The 22,617-nt window shown below is 40.9% G+C and overlaps 2 protein-coding genes across 12 annotated transcripts in view; one reads left to right on the top strand and one right to left on the bottom strand.

Moving 5' to 3' along the window:
- Positions 1 to 1,549, bottom strand: part of RNMT (RNA guanine-7 methyltransferase) — a 19,321-nt gene extending 17,772 nt beyond the window's left edge. The window contains exons 1-2 of one of the 6 annotated variants that reach the window (XM_054189977.1): positions 1,423 to 1,549; positions 215 to 490 (exon numbers count right to left, since the gene is read on the bottom strand). The gene's annotated coding sequence lies outside the window, so the exon portion shown is untranslated. Of the gene's footprint in view, positions 1 to 214; positions 494 to 741; positions 1,167 to 1,422 lie in introns of those variants that run through there. The other 5 variants (XM_054189978.1, XR_008464678.1, XR_008464679.1 and 2 more) reach the window with 5 other exon arrangements.
- Positions 1,549 to 22,617, top strand: FAM210A (family with sequence similarity 210 member A). Of its 6 annotated transcripts, none has more exons than XM_054189981.1 (5): positions 1,549 to 1,657; positions 14,239 to 14,362; positions 15,615 to 16,087; positions 18,166 to 18,277; positions 20,750 to 22,617. In XM_054189981.1, the coding sequence occupies exons 3-5, from the start codon at positions 15,639 to 15,641 to the stop codon at positions 21,014 to 21,016; spliced, it is 828 nt and encodes a 275-aa protein (XP_054045956.1). In that variant the 5' UTR covers positions 1,549 to 1,657; positions 14,239 to 14,362; positions 15,615 to 15,638; the 3' UTR covers positions 21,017 to 22,617. The 6 variants fall into 6 exon arrangements, with proteins under 6 accessions (XP_054045956.1, XP_054045959.1, XP_054045955.1 ...); XM_054189984.1 differs by having other exon boundaries at positions 1,634 to 1,657; positions 14,242 to 14,362; XM_054189980.1 differs by lacking the exon at positions 1,549 to 1,657 and adding an exon at positions 1,684 to 1,837.

Raw genomic sequence — 22,617 nt, 5'->3', positions numbered from 1 at the left:
AAAGTACTCTCATTATAGTAAGACCAAATTAAGATAACTCTTTACTCTTCATGTTTGAGTCTTCCTTGGCTATCTTTATTAATTCAACTGTAATGCGTTACTGCTTTTTGGCCTGCAGTCTCCCTTTTCCCCTCCCCATAATAAGTAACCTACAAATCACTTTATATTTAGAAACACAAGCTGACAGAGTCCTTCAAATTAAGGAATTTATTACTTAATCTGGTATGTTTTCAAATGGATGTCCTCGAACAAAAAACACGGTGTTTTTTAAAAGCAAATTTCCTATCAGCTGTGGATTTTGGAGTTTGCCAAGAATATCCACTACGCCTCAAGCGTCACGAATACTAAGAATCTTCAGCTGTAACTGCATTTCTGTATCTCCACAAATAGTACGCAGCGTGTAGGACTGCAAATCACTGCTACAAAGCTCATGTAGTCTCCAGCACATCGCAGCCTTCTTTATACCACCACCACCAGGAAGCAGGGCAACCTGCTTTTCAGTAAGTAAAAGAAAGGATAATTTGGCAACTCCTTTCCTACAGCAGTGGCCTATTATTTCAGTGTAACAAAAAAAACACGCGTGCTCTACTGTACCCAGGCTTAAGTGTCCTAATGAGGGCCAAAACACAATCATTAAGCGCACCACTGTACAGAGACCCCAGAGCAGCTCTCCTCAACGGGTCGCCTCCAAATATGACTTATGGCAATCATTTTTCCACGCCGGTACAGCATCCAACTCACGTTTCTAAAGAAGGGCGCCCTTTCATATCTTCACCCGCTGGTCCCAAGCCGCTTACCAGCCGCTTTTAAGGCCGGAATTTAGAAACGATCGGAACTTCAGAACCAGCGAGGGCAACCCAGGGGGCAGCTCCTTGAGGAAGAAAAACCTGCGGAGCTCGAAACGCCGGGGGAACGGGGGACGGGACTGCGCTCACGGCCCACAAAGGGAAAAGCAACGACGGGGGCCGTAGCGCCACACACCAGTTCCCCCCCACCCCGTTACCGGCCTGGGGCCTGAAAACTTTTTAGCTGCGTCACGGGGGGCTGCGCAGAGGGCGGGCGCCCGTCCCGACGCCGGCGGACACGGAGCTCCCCCATCCTCCCCTAGCAGGGCAGGCCGCGGGCCAGACCGGCTTCCCAGGACCCCCAGAGCCGGCCCGGGCCCGGCCCACCGCGGCAACGGACGAAGCGCGCTCCGCCGCGCCGCCACCCCGAGAATCCCGCCGCGGCCCATAGCCCATTGGCGACGGCCGGTGGCGCGGCAATGGCTCCCCATGGCTCCCCTCGGCCCCTCCCACCCCGCCCGCCAGGCCGGGGCGCCGGGGCGCGCGTGCTCCCCCGCCCCGCCTCACCGCCGCCTCGCGCACCCCGCTCGCGCGCTCCGCCGCCGCCGAGCCGCCTGGGATGGCGCGCGGCACTCACCCGGCCCAGCCCTCCGCCATCCTGTTTGCGGAAGTGACGCCCCCGCAAGCGCGGCGGCAGGAACGGTGGCGTCACCTCCGGGTGGAGGGGGAGAAACGCGGCGGCGCTGCGCACGCGTAAAAGTCGCTGTGGCTCCGGTCCCGGACGGCTGAAGGGAAAGGACTACGCACCCCAGAAGGGCCGCGCGAGGGGGCGGGGCGCACGCCTGCGCGGTGGGCCCCGCTCGGGCCTCAAGGTGATGGTGGGGACGGGCGTTGCTGCACGTTGTCCTGCCGCGCGCGCGGGGCGGGAGAGGGGGAGGTGAGGGAGGAGGGGGGCGGTGGCCGCGCGCGCGGCAGCGGCCGTTGGTCAGCCGCCGCCTGGTGCGCCTCCATGGCTCGGGGCCCGTGAGGAGGAGCGGAGGCTCGGCCACAAGGTACCCGCTCGGTGGGATCGGGAGGGAGGGGCTGCTGCCCGGCAGCGGGCGAAGGAGGGTCCGGCGGCTCCCGGAGGTCCCCCGCGGCGGGGGGAGCGGGGCCGCTGTCCCTCGGGGGGCGGTGGCGGCTGGTGGCGAGCGGCGGGCAGGGGCGCCTCCAGCCCCGGCTGGTGTATTTTTTGCTCTCGCAGTCCCGGGAGATGGGGCTAACTGACCCGCGTCCGCCGGTGGCCGGGGAGGACGGTCGGCTCGGAGGCACCGGGGCGGAATGCCTGCTCGGAGCTCCGTGCCTTCCTCCGGGCTGCTTTCTCTTTTGCAAACTCCCGGGCCGTTTTGTCTGGCGTGAAAAATGTCGGCCGTGAGCCTCTGACAGTTGTACCGCTGAAGGGCCGCAGTTAGGTTCTGCTCCTGAGGGTGTTTCTCTCCCGAGGCAGCTCATTCCGCGTGTGTGTTGACTTTTCAGCCTACTTAAAGTGGCTGTAGAAATGTTTTCTTCTCTGATAAATGTTTTGCACGGTTTTTGGTGACTCGCTTGTGGCACGTGACAAATAGGAGCAAAGGGCTGGCTTCCCTCAGAAGGAGAGATCTGATTTTTGCTCCTCTTACCTGGTCACTGGTAAAACTATGTTTTCTTGCTCATCTTGGGCTTTCCGCACTTTTTTCTCTTACGCTTTGTATGGACTAGCTTTGTAGCTCTCTGGATCCATAGAAGATAGTGGCTGGCTGAACAAGACACAACCCTCTTGGCAAAGTTGCATAGAGTTACGGTTCTCATTAGTAATCTGCCTCTGGTAATTAACTATGGGAGTTATCCAGGGAGTCAGACTGAGAAGTCATAAGATTTTTTAGGCTGTTAAATCAAATGTGGATATATGTCAGGTATTGTGTTCAGCCTCATTTATGTCCATTTCTGAAATGCCTTCTACAAGCTGACCCAAAAGAGAAAATATTAATTTGGACGGTAGTACATGAAGCATCCTAGAATTCCTTACCAAAACTAATTCTTAAACTGAAAGTGTTCCTCAGTTTACCTAAACCCCAGGATGTTATTGCTGTTGCAAGTATAAACATAAAGTGATTTGCCAAAGTTTTGCTGCTTTAGGGGGAGATGAGGAACAGGTTCCTCATTTGGAATGCATCTCACTGCCTGCGCCGCTAGCTTATATGACTTGCAGCTGCTTCTATGTGGGAAATGCATGCACAGAGGATAATGTGTCCCCACCATCCATCTCCTGCTATGGGGCTGACAGCAGGTGTTTATCTCCTTTTCTGTTCAAGTGCTGTTTGAGGTAAAAGGGGTATGACTGGCCTCTGTGGCAGCATTATTGAATTGCACTTGCTGCTTGAGAAGCACTTCCATCAAGGAGGGAAAAAAAAATCATTTGATGTTTTGGGTTGGTGGGTATCAGGTGGCTTGCACATGGCAAAAACTGAGTAGGCAAATTTAGATTGTTAAAGAGTATGTAAGGAATGCAAGAAGTTAAAGATTTGTCTGGCATGACTCTGTACAGATCTACTTCACAGACTATAGCAGCTGACAAGAAAAGGTTTGATCTGGTTTTGGTTTTTAAAAGGTTCTGTGTAATTCTCCTGCGGTAGGTGCTTTTCTCCAGATAAACTGACCTAGCTCTGTATGTATGCTTATAGGCATCACTATAGGCATTATAGTCTGTTTTTGCAAGACAGGGAGTTCTTGATGTCCCCTTATCTGAGATAACAGCCCTCAGTTTGCATTTCTGGATCTGTAGGGAGTTCTGACTGGTCTTGAAGATAAGGCCACAACAGATTCAGTGACAAAAGCAGAGAAAACACTGATTTTTAAAATGTAAAACTGCTAGTTGAATCCATAACATTCCTTGCCATCAGTTAGTTTTGCAGATTGTATGTGTTCATCAATCATATATGCAGATTGCATATATTCATCAATGACCTGGATGAGGGGATAGAGTGCACCCTCAGCACGTTTGCCGATGACACAAGGCTGGGGGGCATGGCTGACACACCAGAAGGCTGTGCCGCCATCCAGCGAGACCGGGACAGGCTGGAGATTTGGGCAGAGAGGAACCTTATGAAATTCAACAAGGGCAAGTGTAGGGTGCTGCACCTAGGGATGAATAACCCCATGCACCACTACAGGTTGGGGGCTGACCTGCTGGAGAGCAGCTCGGTGGAGAGAAACCTGGGAGTCCTGGTGGACAACAGGATGACCATGAGCCTGCAATGTGCCTTCGTGGCCAAGAAGGCCAATGGCATCCTGGGGTGCATCAAGAAGAGTGTGGCCAGCAGGTGGAGGGAGGTCATCCTCCCCCTCTACTCTGCCTTGGTGAGGCTGCACCTGGAGTACTGTGTCCAGTTCTGGGCGCCCTTGTTCAGGAAGGACAGGGAACTGCTGGAGAGGGTGCAGCAAAGGGCTACAAAGATGATCAGGGGATTGGAACACGTCTTTTATGGAGAAAGACTGAGGAATTTGGGTCTCTTCAGTCTGGAAAAAAGACGGCTGAGGGGGCACCTTATCAACACTTATAAATACTTAAAGGGTGGGTGCCAGGAGGATGGGGCCAGGCTCTTTTCAGTGGTGCCCAGCGACAGGACAAGAGGTAATGGGCACAAACTTGAGCATAAGAAGTTCCACCTAAACATGAGGAGGAACTTCTTTCCTTTGAGGGTGGCAGAGCGCTGGAACAGGCTGCCCAGAGAGGTGGTGGCGTCTCCATCTCTGGAGACAGTCAAAACCCGCCTGGACGCCTTCCTGTGCAACCTGCTGTAAAGTGACCCTGCTGTGGCAGGGGGGTTGGACTAGATGATCTCCAGAGGTCCCTTCCAACCCTGTGGTTCTATGATTGGGAAGAAGATCCAACATAGTTCTTGTTGATGTTTATATACTGTGAACCCACATAGTTGAAGCTGAACTTATTTTGAAAATTAGATGCTGAAGCAAATTCAACATCAGTCAGCAATATTTCAGCATTAAGAATGGAATAAAACCACTAGAAGAACTGAGGCTTGGCCCAAAACATGATTGAAGTCTTCCTGGACAGTAAGGTGTCATCACAATAGATCATAAGGATTTTACATTGATATTCTCATAGGTAACTACCTAGTTCCATCACCTTAGATCAAGGATCAACCTCAGGTCAGGGATTTTTAGTGACTATAAAGTACCTCTAGTAGATTCTTTGACTTGAGATAAATAGCTTGTGCAGTACGGCAATAACAACAACAACAAAAAGGAATACTGCTCAAGTTACAGGACTTTTCCTTAATTTTCAAGTCTTGAATACCTCTGAAAAAAACACAGATTATTCTTCATGTCCCTGTTGTTATAATAAAATTACAGTGAGAGTAGAATGTTATTATTCAGTTAAAAAATCCTTATGATCTCTTGTGATTATGCCTTCCTAAATTTTGTTGGTCTTGAAGGTACCAGTACAGGTGTGTTAAATCCAACATACTGTGTTAATTTTAAGTCAAGAATGTATTGTTTCAAGCTGTCAGGAAAATCATGATTTAACCAGGTGTCAGTAGGCCAGGTTGGTGTATAGTGTGTCAGTCCTCCCACCTTCTGTCCGTCTTAATAAGTAAGTAGTTAAGGACAGAAGTAACTTCTCCTTTAAGGTGCTTGGATTATACAATAGGTCTTTACCCTGGTTGGTATCTAGACTTCTGCAGCACAAATGGTAATGATCTGTGTTCTCGTGAACGTTGTGTTTCCTCTAAATAGCTCCAATCCTTTTTACCCCAGTGCCTTTCATCACTCAGTTCTCCCCGCATCACCTACAAATTATCTACCCATTGTATGAGTCAACAAAAAATGAAAATTTCTTGTTATGTTTCCAGACATGACACCGCTCCTTCTAAACAAAGACATGTGAATGGTAAAACTAGGTCTTACTCTGTTTGTGCACATCAGAAAATGAAAGTGCCACTTAGCTGGGTTGTAAATTTTAATTCCATGGATCTACTATTTGATCTTGTCCAAAAACTGACCTTGACCATGTGTAACAGTTCTTACATAAACAAAACAAGAAGTTGCATGTCTGTGATTGTGGCTTTGTAGAGCATTGTAGCAGATGGTCCTCTGCAGCTCTCTAGAACTTGTGTAGTCTGTCCTTGCAGAGTGGAATGAGGGAAGGGAATGGGGCTTAATACAGTCAGGTGTGCGTGAACAAATTATAAAACACAGTAGTATTTTTTTCAAATGGATGGATTTTTTTGGTTCTAAATAAAAATACATGAGTGGCTTTACAGCAGTTCTAGAGTGGCTGATGGAAGAGTGGAGTAGAACTTGAGGGCTCTTACCTTTTAACTGTAATGGTAGTGCCTAGCCCCAGTGTTTGCCAGTCAGTTAACTATTTGCTCTTAATATTTTGTGGATTTAAAAACCGATTTTGCCGATGTTAAAATTAGATGGCATCTTTTGCTTCCTGCTGTCTCTGGCCATAAGGATAGTACTTTCTGACGGCGGGGATGTTTCTATGCTGAAACACAAGCCTTGGGCTTCTTTGACATGGGCATTCATTCACATTTCTTAGAATGCAGTGTGCTTTCAAAGGTTGCAGTGTTGCAGTCACAGAATTTCTTTCTCAATCTGAATACATAAATGTGGTAAATCTGCTACTTCAGACTGTGAGCAGGAGCATTATTTGGGTCCTGTTACTGAAGTCCGATCAGAGTTCCTTTTGGTGTAAAGATGCAGCTTGGTGAGTCTGATGCTCCTTTTGACACTTGTAGATAGTGTCATTTATTGTTTGCATGGCTGGCAACATTATTAGTCATGTCCTCCATGCAAAAGATAATGTGCAAGGCATTAAATTGAATAGTGGGCAAGAAAGTTTATGCCCTAAGGTATCAAGACCTAAATAAAAATAATACTCCTTTCATAAGAACAGTTCACATTAATTTGTAGAGATGTGGGGAATAGCATTTACTAAAAATTAGATTAAGAGTGTGGTTTTGAGCATGTGTGTGTTCTGTAAATGTTATGATCAGCCTCTTCACACATAATTTTTCAAGATATTCTGATTGATACTACACGTATTTCCCCATATGGACAAGTTTGAATTCACAACAGAGAATTCAACGCTTACTTTGAATATTTAGAAAAGATTTATACTGGAAGTGAATGTCTGCCAACAGTAATGCAGCTGAAAGATGAACGTTCTATATTTTTTTGCTGGGAAAAATAACAGCTTTTCAGTGTTTGAAAATGTGAAATAAATGTGGTGAGAGAATAAAAGAAAAGAAATATTGAACTTAATGCTTCCACTATGATTCTGTTCTTATTGAAGCTGGGTTTTGGGTTTGGGTTTTTTTTTTTTCAGTTTGGGGCTGGTTTACATTTATTCCTACTTTGTTTCTAATTGTAAAGCTTCAGATTTTTTCCTTCAGCATGTTTTTTGGAAGTCATAGATGCACTTTAGGGAGAATTCGATAGGCGAAAGACTTGTTACTTGGTTGTTGTTCTAAGTGTTTTGTAAAATTGTTACATAAGGTGATTTGCATTTAAAGTTTTATTACAGCCAATGTTGTTGATGGTTGGGTTATGGAGGGAGGAGACATGAAACAATGAGACAAGACCTGCGAAGATCCAAGGTGGCAAAAATGGCCTTTATCAAGGCTAGGAAAGAGACAGTTTAGGTAGTCACACTGTAAGATGAGGCAGAAGGCTGTATGAAGTTGATGCTAAGACCTAAATTTAAGCATATTTCTAATAAATGCCTCTTACAGTTATTCAGGAGAAAGAATTTGAATAGCTAAGCTCTTATTCGGTGGTGTGGTCAAAAAGGCTGAACTTTATTTGAATTGGCACCATTTGTTTTGGTGAAAGTCACAGTATCTGCAGCATGTCTCCAGTTGTTCCATTAGACCTTTCCCAAATAAGTATTTGATTATAACTCCAAGAGTGGTTTAGATTAAACATTATAATCTAAATTTTATATGTCAGCAAAGTCCTGAGTGACCAGAAAGATTATGAATTAAAAAATGAGCTTGGCTACTAGCCAATAGCAGGAAGGTTGAGCAAGCTGGAGTTCAGTCTGCAATCTTTTGTCTCTTAGTGAAGAGATGTGCACAGCAGCTCTGAACTCTAAAGAGAGAGAGCAGATATTCACGAACCCTGAACACAGAACTAACAGTCATGTTTCTAATGCCTTCCAGTGTTTGTTAAAATGTAGAGCAGAACTCTCAAGATGCTCAGTGAAAGTTGAAAGAGGCAAGGAATCTGCCAATTAAAAGTTCAGTGAACTATCAAGAGGAGAGATCCTGAAAGGTTCTCAAACAATGTTTCAGTGAAGTGTAGAAAACTGATCTGTGTATTTATTTATTTGGTTGTGTCTTAGCATCTAACCCCTCACTAGTTCATGTGTCGGCTTTTTTCTGTGGGAGTTCAAAACCATATGCAGGAAACTGCTGACGTAAGGCTTGCTTCTGTGAATTACTTTGGGCAGCCCCTTGTAGTTATTTAGTAGAAGCTTTGCACTGCTTTGTAAACTGCACATAGACACGCACACCCCTCCACGTTAATGGCCCTCTGGTTGAAAACCCTCTGACAGAAAAACACAAGTGTTTTGAGGGCAATGAACTAATGATACATTGGGAGATACAAGGACAAAAGAGGCTATTAGGGATTGCTTGGGAAAGTTACTGTGTAAGAGTGGAATGGAAAGGAGAGAGAATTAAATCTTATTTTGATCATTAGCTTAAAATGAAAGGTGAAGTGCAGAAGGGCAAAATAATAAGCAGATGAGTACAGTCACTGCCTTGAAATAACAGGGCTTTTTAACCTTTTTAGCTTAGATGTATATACCTATTTTTAAGCTTAATTAACATCTAAAAGCATAGCGTCTGTAACTTGCTTATTGCAAACATGTGTCTATAGAGTGACAAATGGACAAAAAATCAAATCAGATAGGAGCACTTTAAAAGGCAGGGGTTTTTCCCCTTCCCTTGACACGTGCCTGTTATTTTGGGGGGCTCTGAGACCAAGTAGTAGTAGTATAAGAGGTGTAATTATGTAAAAATTCAGTAGAGGGCAGAATGAAACTTATGAATGAAGGAACCCAGAGTAGATGTTCAGCACTGCAAAACAGGATAACAGAGTTAAAAGATGGAATAGCACCAGTTATTAAAAACACAGTTCTGAAGAGCAGAAAGCACTACAAATGATTGTGATACTTTCTTTTAGAAGAATTAGAGAGAGTACATTCACACTTTCATGTAATGCTTAGCTGTGTGCAAGCTTAAGATCTAATGCCTTACAACACAGAGGAAAATGGGGATACCGCTGTCATATTGACTGGATCCAGATCAGCTGTTAAGCCTCCTGTTTAGCATTCCAATCTATAACTCGACACATAGTCCTTGCATTAGGTTCTCCTGCTTTATTTACCGTCTGAATCCAATGTTCAGGCTTTATAAATGTGTACAAGAACTTTTATTCTTCCTAAAGCTACTTTTTGTTGTGCTTTCTAATGCTTAAGTATCAGAGGATTTGTAGTAGTGAAGATTGCTCTGTGTGTAACTACCTATGAAGGTTTATTCTACTTTGTTGCCTTACGCTGTTTGTTTCAGCAAAACCAAGAGTAGCTCAGATAAAATAAGGGTAAAAAAGTGGCTTGTCTCCACTTATATCAGTATTGAACTGTAGTAATGTGATCAATTTAAAAATTATAGCATAGCATTTACTAAATGAAGATATTATAAAGATTAGACATGATGGAGATTGGAGGGGGCTAAGGTTGTAGGGTAATTTGTCTACAAGAGTTTACTCTTTCATTTGTTTCAACATGATGATTTTTTACCAAGATCTTAATAAATTTCACCATTACTTATTTTGCATTACTCCCTTTGACCTAAATTGTGGTGTTATGTTTTCTAGACAGCCCTAAATGGTAAAGAAGATTACACAGCTAGCGATGCCCAAACTTCAAATTATAACCAAGTTTCTTAGTTTAGAATAAATAACAGATTGTATCAGGGCACTGCAAAAGCAGTAAAGGTCAAAAAATAAATTCTAAATGCTCAGTCGTACACTCCAAAAGTACTAATACAAAGAATAAAAAGTCCCTATACACTGTCATTTTCCTGCTCATGGATTGTGACTGCATGCTATACTGAACCATTGCAGTTGCTAAGAAGTTTATAGTTATATTTTCACATTAAGTTTAGGAAAAACATGTATTGCACTGTTATTACATTGATTTTAAATATGTTCCCAGCTTTTTAGGCAACCCATATATGTTATCTGTTCAGTTGTGCTTTTCTTATTTTGGTTTATTAGCTTGGATAGATGCTCTTTCAAAAAAAAAAATACCATCAATAAAATCTGAATACAAGTTTTGATTATTTTTTTTTAAATTATATTCAGTAAAAGTGTAAGCAGTATGGGGGGGTTTATTAAACTGAGCTGTTTGGATGACATTTCTGTACATTTGCTTTTTAGGCAATCTGAAAGGTGAGTTGGAAAGGATTTCTGAAAACTTGGTTTGTGTCCTTTCAGAATTCTTCTGTATATACAATACAACCCTCAAAGTTTGCTTGATTTTACAATGAAAATGACAAGAATGTAAATTAATTCTCTGATTTCATAGAAAGGTGCCTTGGGAGTGGAAAAAAAAGCTCATAGATTTTCATTGGGAACTCCCCTGTGGTATAATTAATGTTCTTTTTTTAAACAGTAAAAGAACAAGTAAAAAGGCTTTAAATTCATCCATATTTACATATCATGTCCAGAGTGTTTCTGGTAGAACTGAGAAAATAAATCAATGTAGTCTACGTATACTATATCTGCAATTCCCTCTGGTGCTTGCTGACCTCTTTTACAAAAGAACTTACACTAAAGTTTTTTGCCATCTTATATCCACCCCCATTCTTGTATTTTAATTTCTCTGGTAGCTCAAAAAAAAGTTAATTGTAACAGGATCACTCTTTTTATACAAATTACCCTGATAAGTTTTATCTGACAGCATCTCTGGCATGATTTCTCTTTGCAACAGCAGATATCCACAACAGCCTTTGCTGTACGTATATTGGCTTGCTACTTCTGTGCTTTACAATGATCCCCCTTTTTTTTTTTTTTTGCATAAAATGTTAGCACATGTCCAAAACCATGAATTTGTGGTAGTCACATAGACCAACTCTGTGATATTAAAAGATCCAGAACTTTTGTTGTCCTCAAGAACAAAAGCAAATGTAATCACTGGAAGGCAAAGGTTTAGCAGAGCAAATGGAAGAGAGAGGATACTCCTGCAGTCCCTCAGGTTTATGCCAAAGCTGATCTAAACAGAAGCACAAAAGCTTGCCAAACAAACCCTCTAGCACTGCAATGAGAAGCCGATCTATATTTTTCCTCAAGAGGCCACTAGAGCACTCCCGTTATGTCAGAGGGCTTGTTAATAGCTTGCCATGAGACAGACCTTAGTGCCTTCAGGAACTAAGTGGATGTCGAAGAATCCCAACGAGGAGTATGTCCTGAACAGCCAAGATCTCTTCAGCTCAGTTTACAGCCTGCTGGAGATACTACTAAATAGTTAGCCAGAATATGACAGCACTGAAGAGGAGACCTTATCCCAGAAGTGTTTGTATATCATTTCATAGTTTGTCCTACTAGCTTCTATTCAGTCATTTGACCACATGAGATTCTTACAGTGAGGACAGCTATATTTCTCCTTAGATATCTCCATATTTATTTTTTTCCTCATCACATTTTTAAGAGAAAGCTAATGTAGAAATTGAAGATGCTTTAAAACACATTCTGTTCCGGCCCTCGCAAAATTCTTATGCCATAGACCAGCTGCTTTTCCATATTGATATCTGAAGGTTCTAGCTTCTGTCCTTTTCTGCGCTTTTGCAACACTATGCAACAGCATGAAAAAAAATGAAATGCACTAAAATGAAGAAACAACTTTTGAAAAATCACCAGGTGCAATTGTGGATAACATCTACGTTTCTGGCCTGACTTCCTCAGAATCTGAGTGGTTATAGCAACCTAAAGTTACAGGGGCAATTGTATAGCTTATATAGTAATTTCTTTTAAAAAAGTGCTATACTTGGAGAATAAAATTGCGTCTCAAATCCACAGGCTGACACACTTTCTCCCGCTTCCTGTTGAGTGCAAAGAGTACTAGGAACTTCCTTTCACTACTTGCATCTTAAAGCACAGATTTCTCTGTATTCATCTTGTGTTTTAGAGGGATGAAACAACTACAGTTTCGTATTTTTTGGACCTCAAACCACATTTATTGTGCACTTTGTCTGTCCTATTTAAGATTTTTTTGCAATGTCGAGCCAAGTAATTAAAATACTACAATTGAGTAGATGCACCCATCACCCCTTTAATAATATTCATTTCTTTAAAATCAATTTACAAAGTGTATCCTGTATTAATCTGTTGCATTGCCTTTCATACATCCTGCTTGTAACCATCCCTACAAGTAAGGATTATATTAGTCTTTCCTTTGTTCATTTAGATAAGTAAAATAAAGCACCTACCTGTGAAACACAGTAGGACCATTAGGAAATTCAACCTTATTTTGAAAAACCTGTTTTCTTTTATTCTTTCAAATATAAGACTATCATATCTAAGTCTTTTCTTATATATCAAGCTTCTAACAAAAAGCTCTTTTTAAAGTGGAGAAGCAAAAAGTAAGCTGTTTCACAGAATATTAGCTAGAAACATACTATCATTTGTGCTTACAAGGTTCAGGACCTTTTCGTGATCTACAGTAGATGGTTAGAGAACCTTCCCTTTGGCCAGCAGGGTCTTGCATCGTGGAGAAAAACCCTTTAGTTAAAGCATTCCAAGTCCATCTGAGGATACAGGAACAAAAAAAGTGGTGTGGCAAGTCTTGTCAATGGCCCTGGTAGTTCCCCTGCTTTAAAGCCATCGTTGACATTCTATTTTTAAGTCTTACACGGTGCACCTAATGCTGTGAGCAGAGGCGTTGAAATTAATTTATGAATCACAACTGTGGTAGCTAATTACTGGTGAGTTGAATGTGTAGTAGTGACCCACTGCTTCTTCACGTTAAGGAGAATTCTTACCCCCTGGAAGCCATTTCATACCCCAATGTCCTGCAGCCGTTGCAATTAGTCAGAGGTGTGGTATGGTGTTACTTTTGTGCTGTCAGTAGGTGCTGGACCGCAAAACCTAGAAACAGTGTTCATGTATATGCACTGTATGGAATGGGAAAATTCAGAAAATACTTGTTTAGTTTCTTCTTGTGTCTGTACAGAATTATCTCCTTCCAAGGCTGTTGGAATGCAGAGTCCTGTTAATAACATTAATGAACCAAAATCAGAGTGCTGAGCATGGTTTCCCCCATGCTGTGTGGTGGCACTTTTCAAATGGTTGTTTGGAACAGGTATTTTTCAATAGGGTGCCATCCACTGAAAATAGATGAACAGTGTAAGTCTGACTCAAGAGCTCCCAAATTCCCAGAGATGGATAGGTATTCTTTGCTGAGTATTCTGGATGGGTATTGTGAAAATCTACATAGGGCAGATGGTCAGTGTTGTGTACTGTTAGTGAGAGGGAAAAGCAGTCCCCTGTGGAGAGTGTTATCCCTCAGGAAAGGAGTGTAAGTGGCAGTAGGCAAGCAATGTAGTTGTCTTCTTCCAATTTGTTGTTATAATTTCTATAAATCAGTAAGTTAGTTGTTAAGATGGCAGTCTGTCATATACCACTTGAGTTTTACTGAGTGTTTTCGCTACTTTTTGTTTTGAGAGGCAGTTGCATTTGGATCTAAGAAGTCAGGAAGAATCTCTGCTTCTTCTAAAACCAGAGATATCACAAGCAGTTGCTGTTTCCAGTAAATTCTTACAGGACCTAGACTCGAGAAGCAGTACCTGCAGATGATTTACTGCTCTATAAGCAGTAGTACTTCTTGTCTCCCACTGCGTTCATAACTCAACAGGAGTGAGTAACTGCTTGCTTACATAGAGACTAAAGTTCCCTTTTCCCCTGTTGATGCAATACCTCCTGTTAGTATGAGTTCAACAAAAGTGGGTGTCTGTGCTTCATGTGCAAAGTAGAGGTTCCCAGGGAGTTTGAAACCATTTCTCCAATCTTTTCCCCACATCAAACGTTGTAATTCTAGTAACTGTAATTAATTCAAACACAACGATAACATAAAAATACATAGAAAACATACAGGCAAGAATGTTCCAACAGATGCATTTGGGTTATGAAACTTTTCTCTCTTGGAAGGAAACAGTAATTCACAGTTGAGGAACTTGTAAGTTACACAGGAAAAAAAAATCTCCCATTAGCATGGCAGTATCCAAAGGGGAATTTATACCAATAACTTCTTCAGTAAGGAAGGTTTCAGGCTGACCAAAAATCTTAATAATATAGGCTTGCTGTTCTTGCTGTTTCTCTAAATGCGCCTTTTTTTATACTTTAGCAGAGTCATCAATATGTTCAAGACTTGTATTTGAAAGGTGGGGAACTAGCAGAAGAGTTGCAACTTATTGAAGATAAAAACCTTATCATACTTTTCTTGTTGCACATCTGGAAAGTAATAAAGAGTATGTATGGCTTCATTTTTTTTTTTTAAACTTCTGCCTATGTAATGAAGTATTGGTAATTTTCAGCAGCCTAGAACAAATTCACTATCAAAACACCTGACTGAAATACATCTAAGGCTATAGTTGAAGGGGAAGCAGACATGAAGACAACAGTGGAGTTTCAATTAAATTTTAATGATATCTAGTTTGGATCAAGAATTGTTATGATAATTAAAAACATAAAATCATCATAAAGACTTGAAGGTTGTAATGTAACTGATTTAACTGGCATTTGTTACATAAAATTAATTAGTGGCACTTTTTTGGAGGGAAGGTAAATTATTTCTGTAACTTGCAGTTGTTGCATAAAGGAAAGGAGAGTTAGTATTTCACTTGCTAGTTCAAAGCATGCATTTTTTTGGGGGGGAAAAGGACTTCTTGACATCTATATACGTCAAAGAAAATTCTTCTCTTGTTGGGGTATCTCTCAATGGTTCTTTTGAACTATCAGAAGTAACTGTTAAGTATTCAAAATCATAAAGTTAACTGGGTTATCCACAGTTTTAAAATATTCTTTGCATTGTAATATTTCTGAAATTGCAGATCAGATTTGCTCCTGTTAATACATGACATTCAACAGTACCATGCCTCTTCCTAACAGATGTATACTGGCAGGCTGTTATGGTTAGGTTTGCTACTATTAAGATTATTGATTTATTAGTAGTAGTAATTATTATTATTATTGTTATTGATTTTTTACTGTATGAACTCTTAGTTCAAAATAGTATAGAACATGAAAAACTATACCAAAACTAAGAATGTATTGACACCAAAAATTTGTCTTAATTGCACTTAAGTGAGTTCATACTACATTTACGTAGGCTCAAAGTATCACTCAAACTATCAGTTGCTACTAGAAGTGAAGTTTCAAGGGCAATTTTTCAATAACTGTACCAGATTATGCAGATAAAAGCAGTAGATAGTACTAAATATCTAAAAATGCTTTTAGAGAGTAGAATGAGCATTTTAGCTGTGAGGAGCAGAATCTGTTAAGTGAAGGAGCCATTTTAGTTCAGAGTGCTAAAGAAGTGAGATCTAAAATTACTTACTTAATTCTAGAAGGTAACAATTTCTGCAAAGCAAGATAAGGAAAACATTTTAAAATAGAAGAATAAAAGGCAAATTAAAATTTGAGAATTTCAAGTGGCATTGGAGCAAATAGAAATCAGATTATTGAAATGCAATTTGGTCTTTTCTTGTTTCCTCTCTATAGAAACCTCAGCCACACTTCATCAAAATGCAACGAAGTCTATTACATACTGCATCTCAGCTGGCACACGGGACGTGTTTGGTTTTTCCTCGCACTAGTATCTTTCAGTGCTTAAATGGACCATCAGCGTTGTCAAATGTTGGATGCAAAGTGATTTTGGCACTGGACCCTCCTAAACGGTGTCTTCATGCAGGTGCAGCATGCTTTGCCTCGAAGAAAAGTTCTTTTTCATCACAGCCAGCAGACACTCCTCACAAAGTACTAGAAGAGAGAAATCCTTTGACTTCGGCCACTGATACATCCAAGCAGAGCCCGGTAGAGTCAGATTCTTCAGATACTGATCCATTACAAGACAAATCAATTAGTCTTGTTCAGAGATTCAAGAAAACATTTAAACAGTATGGAAAAGTCATGATTCCAGTGCATCTTCTGACTTCCACTGTATGGTTTGGATCCTTTTACTATGCAGCCATGAAGTAAGTTGATGTTTTGTTGCAGCACCCAATACTGCTGTTGAATTGAGACTGACTTTCACAGGTGAAAGGACATAAAAATTATTATTACATGTTAAAAAGTGCCTGTATATGTAATAGGGAAGTGAGGATACAGTTTTAATTGAAGCACAAGATTTATATCAAAAGTATATAGGATTCATGAGAGTGTCATATCCATACTGTTATCATGCAGTTATTGCTGTGTACCAGATACGTTGCTAACATTTGAAGGAATGCTCATCTCCCCAAAATATGCGTGGATATAAACAGCATTGAAATTATTAGTAACCTCTCACAAGGTAAAGATAGGGATTTTGAATCCTGATTACAAATTGCTAGGTGAGATCTTTATAGACTTGTTCTTTTTTTGCCATTGGACTTTCACGTCATGCTCCTTGCAAGATGTGTATCTTTTCCTTTTTTATTTGTTTCCTGTCTTTCCTGACTTTCACTAAAAAAAAATGCTACTGTAGGCCAGACTTTTTAATTGGAAATGAAATATTTGTGTGGCTAAAAAAAAAGATAAGTATTCTAATTTTAGTTTCTTTCAGCTATAGCATGTGCCAGATACTGTTCTGGAAAATGGCATTCATTAGGAAAAACCCTGCTATATCAGCTATGAGCTGCTAGTTCAGATGAAAGAGGTTTGCAAATGGTTTGCTAAATATGAGTAAATGTTTATCTCTGGATTGCTAGTGTCGTACATTTAATAATAGAAAGCATGAAACAACAACAGTTTGTGGCGGCAAGGATGGGGCTTTGACATCAGAATGCCTTACTGCACAAGTGTTTGTTTTAGTTACTCTAACCAGCTGGCATAATTGCCCTTTCTAGGAGCTATAGATCCAAATGTCATTCTAAATTTAGCTCATGTCAGAGGAATAAAGGTCTTGAGCTATAAAAATATTTTGCTTTGGATGAATCCAGGTTGATGCTTACATCTAGATATTTCAGATTGAGTGAAGATTACTTTTCTTGAAACAATTAAGTTAGCTGCTAAAATAGGTATTTGACAGATTAAAACAACTGAATTATTTAACTGGAAACTAATTCTAACAAAGCTTTAGTTTGTCATGCCCCAGGAGCGGCACCCTCTTGAAGTGGAAAAATAACTTTCAGAACGACTGCTCACGATATGAGACTAAACAATGGTGGTTTATGAAATAACACAGTTAATGCTGTCTTTCAGATCTTACTAGGCCTCCATTTTCTACTCTGAGGAGAGGCCTTCGGATTGTAGGTTCTGGTAACTATTAGTAAATTACTGCCCGTTATTGTCCCTGATGCTACAGTGATCGCATGCACAGAAAATAAAATATTAGGTAGAAATGGATAATGATATTAATAATACAACATCTCTAAATATTGGAAAGTTGGGTCTTTTATAACTGCATGTAGCTTTCTACTGTAATGTAAAGACTGTCTTTTTTTCTTTGGTGCTGATGTTAGCTTCCCTGATTTTCAAATAGAAAGAAATTGTGATAGGAGCTCCCTCCACCCATCTTGCCACCTTATATTGACAAGGTAGAACAACAGGGCACAAAACCCCTGAAGTCTTGTCCAGATAACTTGTTGCTTCATTTTCTTATGCCACATTCCATTTATTTGATATATTTAAAAGTGAACAAAGGACACTGAAGTCTGGATTCTGTGCTTCTGGGCATGCTGCAGATTAGTCTGAAATTTTAGAAAGGGAAAGAAAAAGGAATTTTAGGCAAAACAGAACATGAAGTTGAACCTGCACAACTGGAGCCTGAGTAGCTGTCTTACCACCATTGTATCTACTTAGCTTCAAACATAATAAACTGGGACGCAGGTAAGTTAGCAGCTACTCAGCTGAACAGGGGATAGTATAAATGGGTCGGCTCTTGGCATGCTGAGAAGAACATTAATTTACCTATATGTACAGAAATATAAATCCTGTAAGTATATTGCTTAGATGAAAAAATACTTTGCTATCAAATTGCAAAGTTTGTATAATAAAGAATGGAAATGGTACTGTAAATTACTGTTCAGGTTACAAATCCCAATTCAGGTTGCCAATTTTTTCTCTTTTGTAGAGGAGTGAATGTTGTTCCGTTCCTAGAGTTGATCGGTTTACCAGACAGCATAGTAAGCATCCTGAAAAATTCCCAGAGTGGAAATGCCCTAACTGCATATGCATTGTATAAAGTAAGTATAATTATAGTTTGTAAATAAGCTCTAAATCTTGCCTGGTGAGCTAAACAGGGTTTATTTGCTTACATCAGACAGAATTAATGCTGTTTTCTCTCTTTGATAGTTAACACATGCTTGAGCATTCATTTTTGTAGTAAAAATAGTGACATGCAAGTTGATATGGGCTCTGTGTTCCTTTAAGGAGTCTCTCTGTATTTCTAAAATAACTTCTTTGTTTGCTGCAGAACTATTATCTGCCCTCAGAGATTTAATTACAATTAAGTTACTCCTCTGTATCCCTGATGTAATTAACAGGGACAAAGTCTAAACACCTCATGATTTCCAGATAAAAGTGCAGTTATTTTTATCCTAGAGGATTTGTTGGTTTGTCTTTCTACCTTAGTTCTCCATCACTCAAGTACTTTCATTGTCCATTTGAATCGATTGCTTCCATTCAGGTTTGGGTCTCTTTTTATTGCTTTGTATGTGCACAATCCATGTTTGGGAAACTTGAAACATGTCAGACCATGCGAAAACAAAGTACTGTATTCGCTTCAAATGCCACTCATCTGTTTTGTTTCCAAATGTGATGTTCTTACCTGTTACTTTAGGAAGTTATTTTCTCAAACAAAATGTGAAAGCATTACTCTTACCAATTATTCCTGTGCCTAAAAGAGACCAATAAACAAATGTGGTTAAATATGAAGATTTTATTATAGCTGGGAGATGTGGCGGTGTTGGAAGAAAATTTCAAGATAAGCATTAGAATAGGTTGCAAAGGGAAGATTTTGCAGGCTTTATCTTTGAAGTTCTAAAAGAACAGGTCAGTCTATGGAGAATGACGAACTTGGTTTGTTGTGTTTTAGATTAGCTGACCTCCCAAGGTCTCTTAGCTCTAGTTCTTTATGTGTGGGTCCTGGTTTTGGACTGAAAGATACCTATACTCTTATGAATTTTAGAATTCATTAGAATCATAGAATGGTTAGAGTTGGAAGGGACCTTAAAGATCACCTAGTTCCAGCCCCCCTGCCACAGGCAGGGACACCTCCCACTAGACCAGGCTGCTCAAACCCCATCCAGCCTGGCCTTGAACACTTCCAGGGATGGGGCATCCACAGCTTCCCTGGGCAACCTGTTCCACTGCCTCGCCACCCTCAGAGTGAAGAATTTCTTCCTAATATCTAATCCAAATCTACCCTCTTTCAGTTTAAAACTGTTACCCCTTGTCCTATTGCTATGCTCACTCATAAAGAGTCCCACCCCATGTCTCCTGTAGGCCCCCTTTAGGTACTGGAAGGCTGTTATAAGGTTTCCCCAGAGCCTTTTCTTCTCCAGGCTGAACAGCCCCAACTCTCTCAGCCTGTCCTCATAGCATAGGTGTTCCAGCCCTCTGATTACCTTCATGGCCCTCCTCTAGACCCGTTCCAACAGGTCCATGTCCCTCTTATATTGAGGACACCAGAGCTGGATGCAGTACTCCAGGTGTGGTCTCATGGGAGAGGAGTATAGAGGCAGAGTCACTTCCCTCGACCTGCTGGCCACGCTTCTTTTGATGCACCCCAGGGTGCAGTTGGCTTTCTGGGCTGCAAGTGCACATTGGCAGCTCATGTTGAACTGCTTATCCACCAGCACCCCCAAGTCCTTTTCCTCAAGGCTGCTCTCAATCCATTTTCCACCCAGCCTGTATCTGTGATTGGGATTGCTGTGACACATGTGCAGGACCTTGTACTTGGCCTTGTTGAGCTTCATGAGGTTTGCACAGGCCCACCTCTCAAGCCTGTCCATGTCCCTCTGGATGGCATCCCTTCCCTCCAGTGTCAACCACACCACGCAGCTTGGTGTCACTGGCAAGCTTGCTGAGGGTGCACTCAATCCCACTGTCCACGTCGCTGACAAAGATGTTAAACAGTGCTGGTCCCAGTACCACCCCCCGAGGAATGTCACTTGTGACTGGTCACCACTTGGACATTGAGCTGTTGACCGCGACTCTCTGAGTGTGGCCATCCAGCCGATTACTTATCCACCAAGTGGTCCATCCATCAAATTCATGTCTATCCAATTTAGAGACAAGGAGGTCGTGTGGGACAGTGTCAAATGCTTTGTGTAAATCCAAGTAGGTGATGTCAGTTGCAATTTAAAGCATATCTTCTTGTCAGTATTTCCTCTTTGCTTATATGGCTCAGTGTTCACATGCTGTCCGTTCTGAATTGCGTTCTGAGATCCTAATTCTCAACCCACAAGCTGCACAGGGAGGGTTTCTTTTCTAAAATGGAAATCTAATGCCTGTGCTGGCTTTGTCAAAAGGATACTTTAAGTAAAATGTGTGCTGTTCTGGGGATGCACTGTAAATTGGCTTATTTCCATGTAAATAGAAGATCTTTTTAGTATCTGACACTGGCCAAAATAAATTCTCAATATTAAAAATACCGTTTGCTAGATAATATTGTCCTGTTTTATTGATATGGTGTGTTCTTTGGTTTCTTTAAGATTGCAACTCCTGCCAGATACACTGTGACTTTGGGAGGAACATCCATCACTGTTAAATATCTACGTAAGAATGGCTACATGTCCACACCACCACCAGTAAAGGAATATCTACAAGATCGGATGGAGGAAACAAAGGATAAAATTACAGAGAAGATGGAGGAAACAAAGGATAAAATTACAGAGAAGATGGAGGAAACAAAGGATAAAATTACAGAGAAGATACAAGAAACCAAAGATAAAGTTTCATTTAAAAAAATAAAGGAATAGGAAAGATGCTTAATTTTTGGATATATCAAACTTAGCACTTTAACCCTTTGTGAGGCAGGATATACAAAGTGCACTTCGGAGCTTTTTTTTCCCTTTTTTTTCCCCCCTTGTCTGGAGACTGCAATTGCTCTGTGGATTTAAAAATTCTGTATATTCAACAAGGTTAAAGTTCCCTGGGGGAGAGGTGGTGACAAAATTTCAATTTACAGAAGGAAAAGCTGAATCTCATATTAGAAGTTCATGTGTCCATTGGTTGATAGTGTTAACAGTCACTCTTCCCTCTTTTTCCCCCCCCCCCCCCCCCCCCCTCAAAATGAAGATGGTTTCTTCCAAAAGATGCTACTTTATTCTTCTTCCATCGTAGCACACAGCCATTGTTCCATTAGGCTGCATCTTCCATTAAATGAAAACGAATATTTCTCTACTGGGAAAGGCAACGTATTTTGATTTTTCAGAGTATGTGGACCCAGGCCTCTTCAGTCGTGATCATCTCTCAACTTGGAGACAGACCATTATCACTGATACTGCACATGAAGGAATCAATGGATTAGCTACTGAATGAATTATAATGGCTACATTGACTTCAGCTGAGCTGTGATAGTTTACAGGTTGAGACTATGAATCTTCTTTCTTGGACAGTGTATCTCTTCAGAGATCTCAACTGAGAGCTGTACGAAGATGACTTAATTATGCTAGCCATACTGTCAAGTATACTTGGTTTCCTAAAGTTGATTTACAGTAGAAAAAGTTATTACATGAAATTAATCAATATTGTATATTAAAAACTAGGATTTTTTTATTATGTTAAAGTTTACAAAACTGTTCTATTTCATTTTTGGAACAAAAAAAATCTGAAAGAGAAGTTTACTTGAGAAATTGATATACTAAGGGGCTTTTTAAATACACGCAAAGTTAGAGTTAAACCCAAAAGTTCCTCCTCATATTCAGGAACCCCTCAGACTTCAGTAGAACAATTTAACTAAAATAAGCATAATTTCTGAGACAGTGATCACAGTCTACCAAACTTCCCTGCCCCCCATAGATTTTCTTAGATCAAGCAAATACCTACTCATAGCTGAAGGATGAAATGCTGTCTCAGAGATGTCATAAAGGACTACAGTTCTATTTGACTGGGCAGGCAAACTTCTCTCATGGTTTTATTCAAATAGAAGCTAAATCGAAGTGATTTTTTTCCTATTTCTATTACAGATCTCGCTTTGTAGCAACTCTCTGCTTGTGTATCTTGTTTAACAAAGGTGTGTTTTTGCAGAGGGATATGAGGAAGCAACAGAGTTGGACCCTGAGCATTGTAATTGACTAGAGTAAAAGAATATAGCTGAAAAAGTATCACCTCTGCCTCACTTGTGTTTTCAGTCAAGTCACTGAGGGCCTCTCCATGTTTAAGCGAGTTGAACTTCATTAACTTAATTGTGCAGGATTGATTACCTACTTCTCTGCCTCTGTCCACCTGCCAAATAGTAACTGCAGTCTAATGCCTGCCTCACAGGAATGTTGTGAGGAATAATCATTGTATATTCACTGCCCTGAAGATGTAAAGTGCCATGTTTCTGATAAATATTATTAAAAAATAATTCTGTGAA

The sequence above is a fragment of the Rissa tridactyla genome, chromosome 2 (assembly GCF_028500815.1).
Source record: "Rissa tridactyla isolate bRisTri1 chromosome 2, bRisTri1.patW.cur.20221130, whole genome shotgun sequence".
In the NCBI taxonomy this organism is placed as follows: Eukaryota; Metazoa; Chordata; class Aves; order Charadriiformes; family Laridae; genus Rissa; species Rissa tridactyla.
This window is presented reverse-complemented; position numbering and strand designations above follow the sequence as displayed.

Coding starts and splice junctions, on each gene's coding strand:
- FAM210A (XM_054189981.1), top strand. CDS start 15,639: ATGCAACGAAGTCTATTACATACTGCATCTCAGCTGGCACACGGGACG. Junction 16,088..18,165: donor TTTTACTATGCAGCCATGAA/GTAAGTTGATGT, acceptor TCTCTTTTGTAG/AGGAGTGAATGTTGTTCCGT. Junction 18,278..20,749: donor CTGCATATGCATTGTATAAA/GTAAGTATAATT, acceptor GGTTTCTTTAAG/ATTGCAACTCCTGCCAGATA.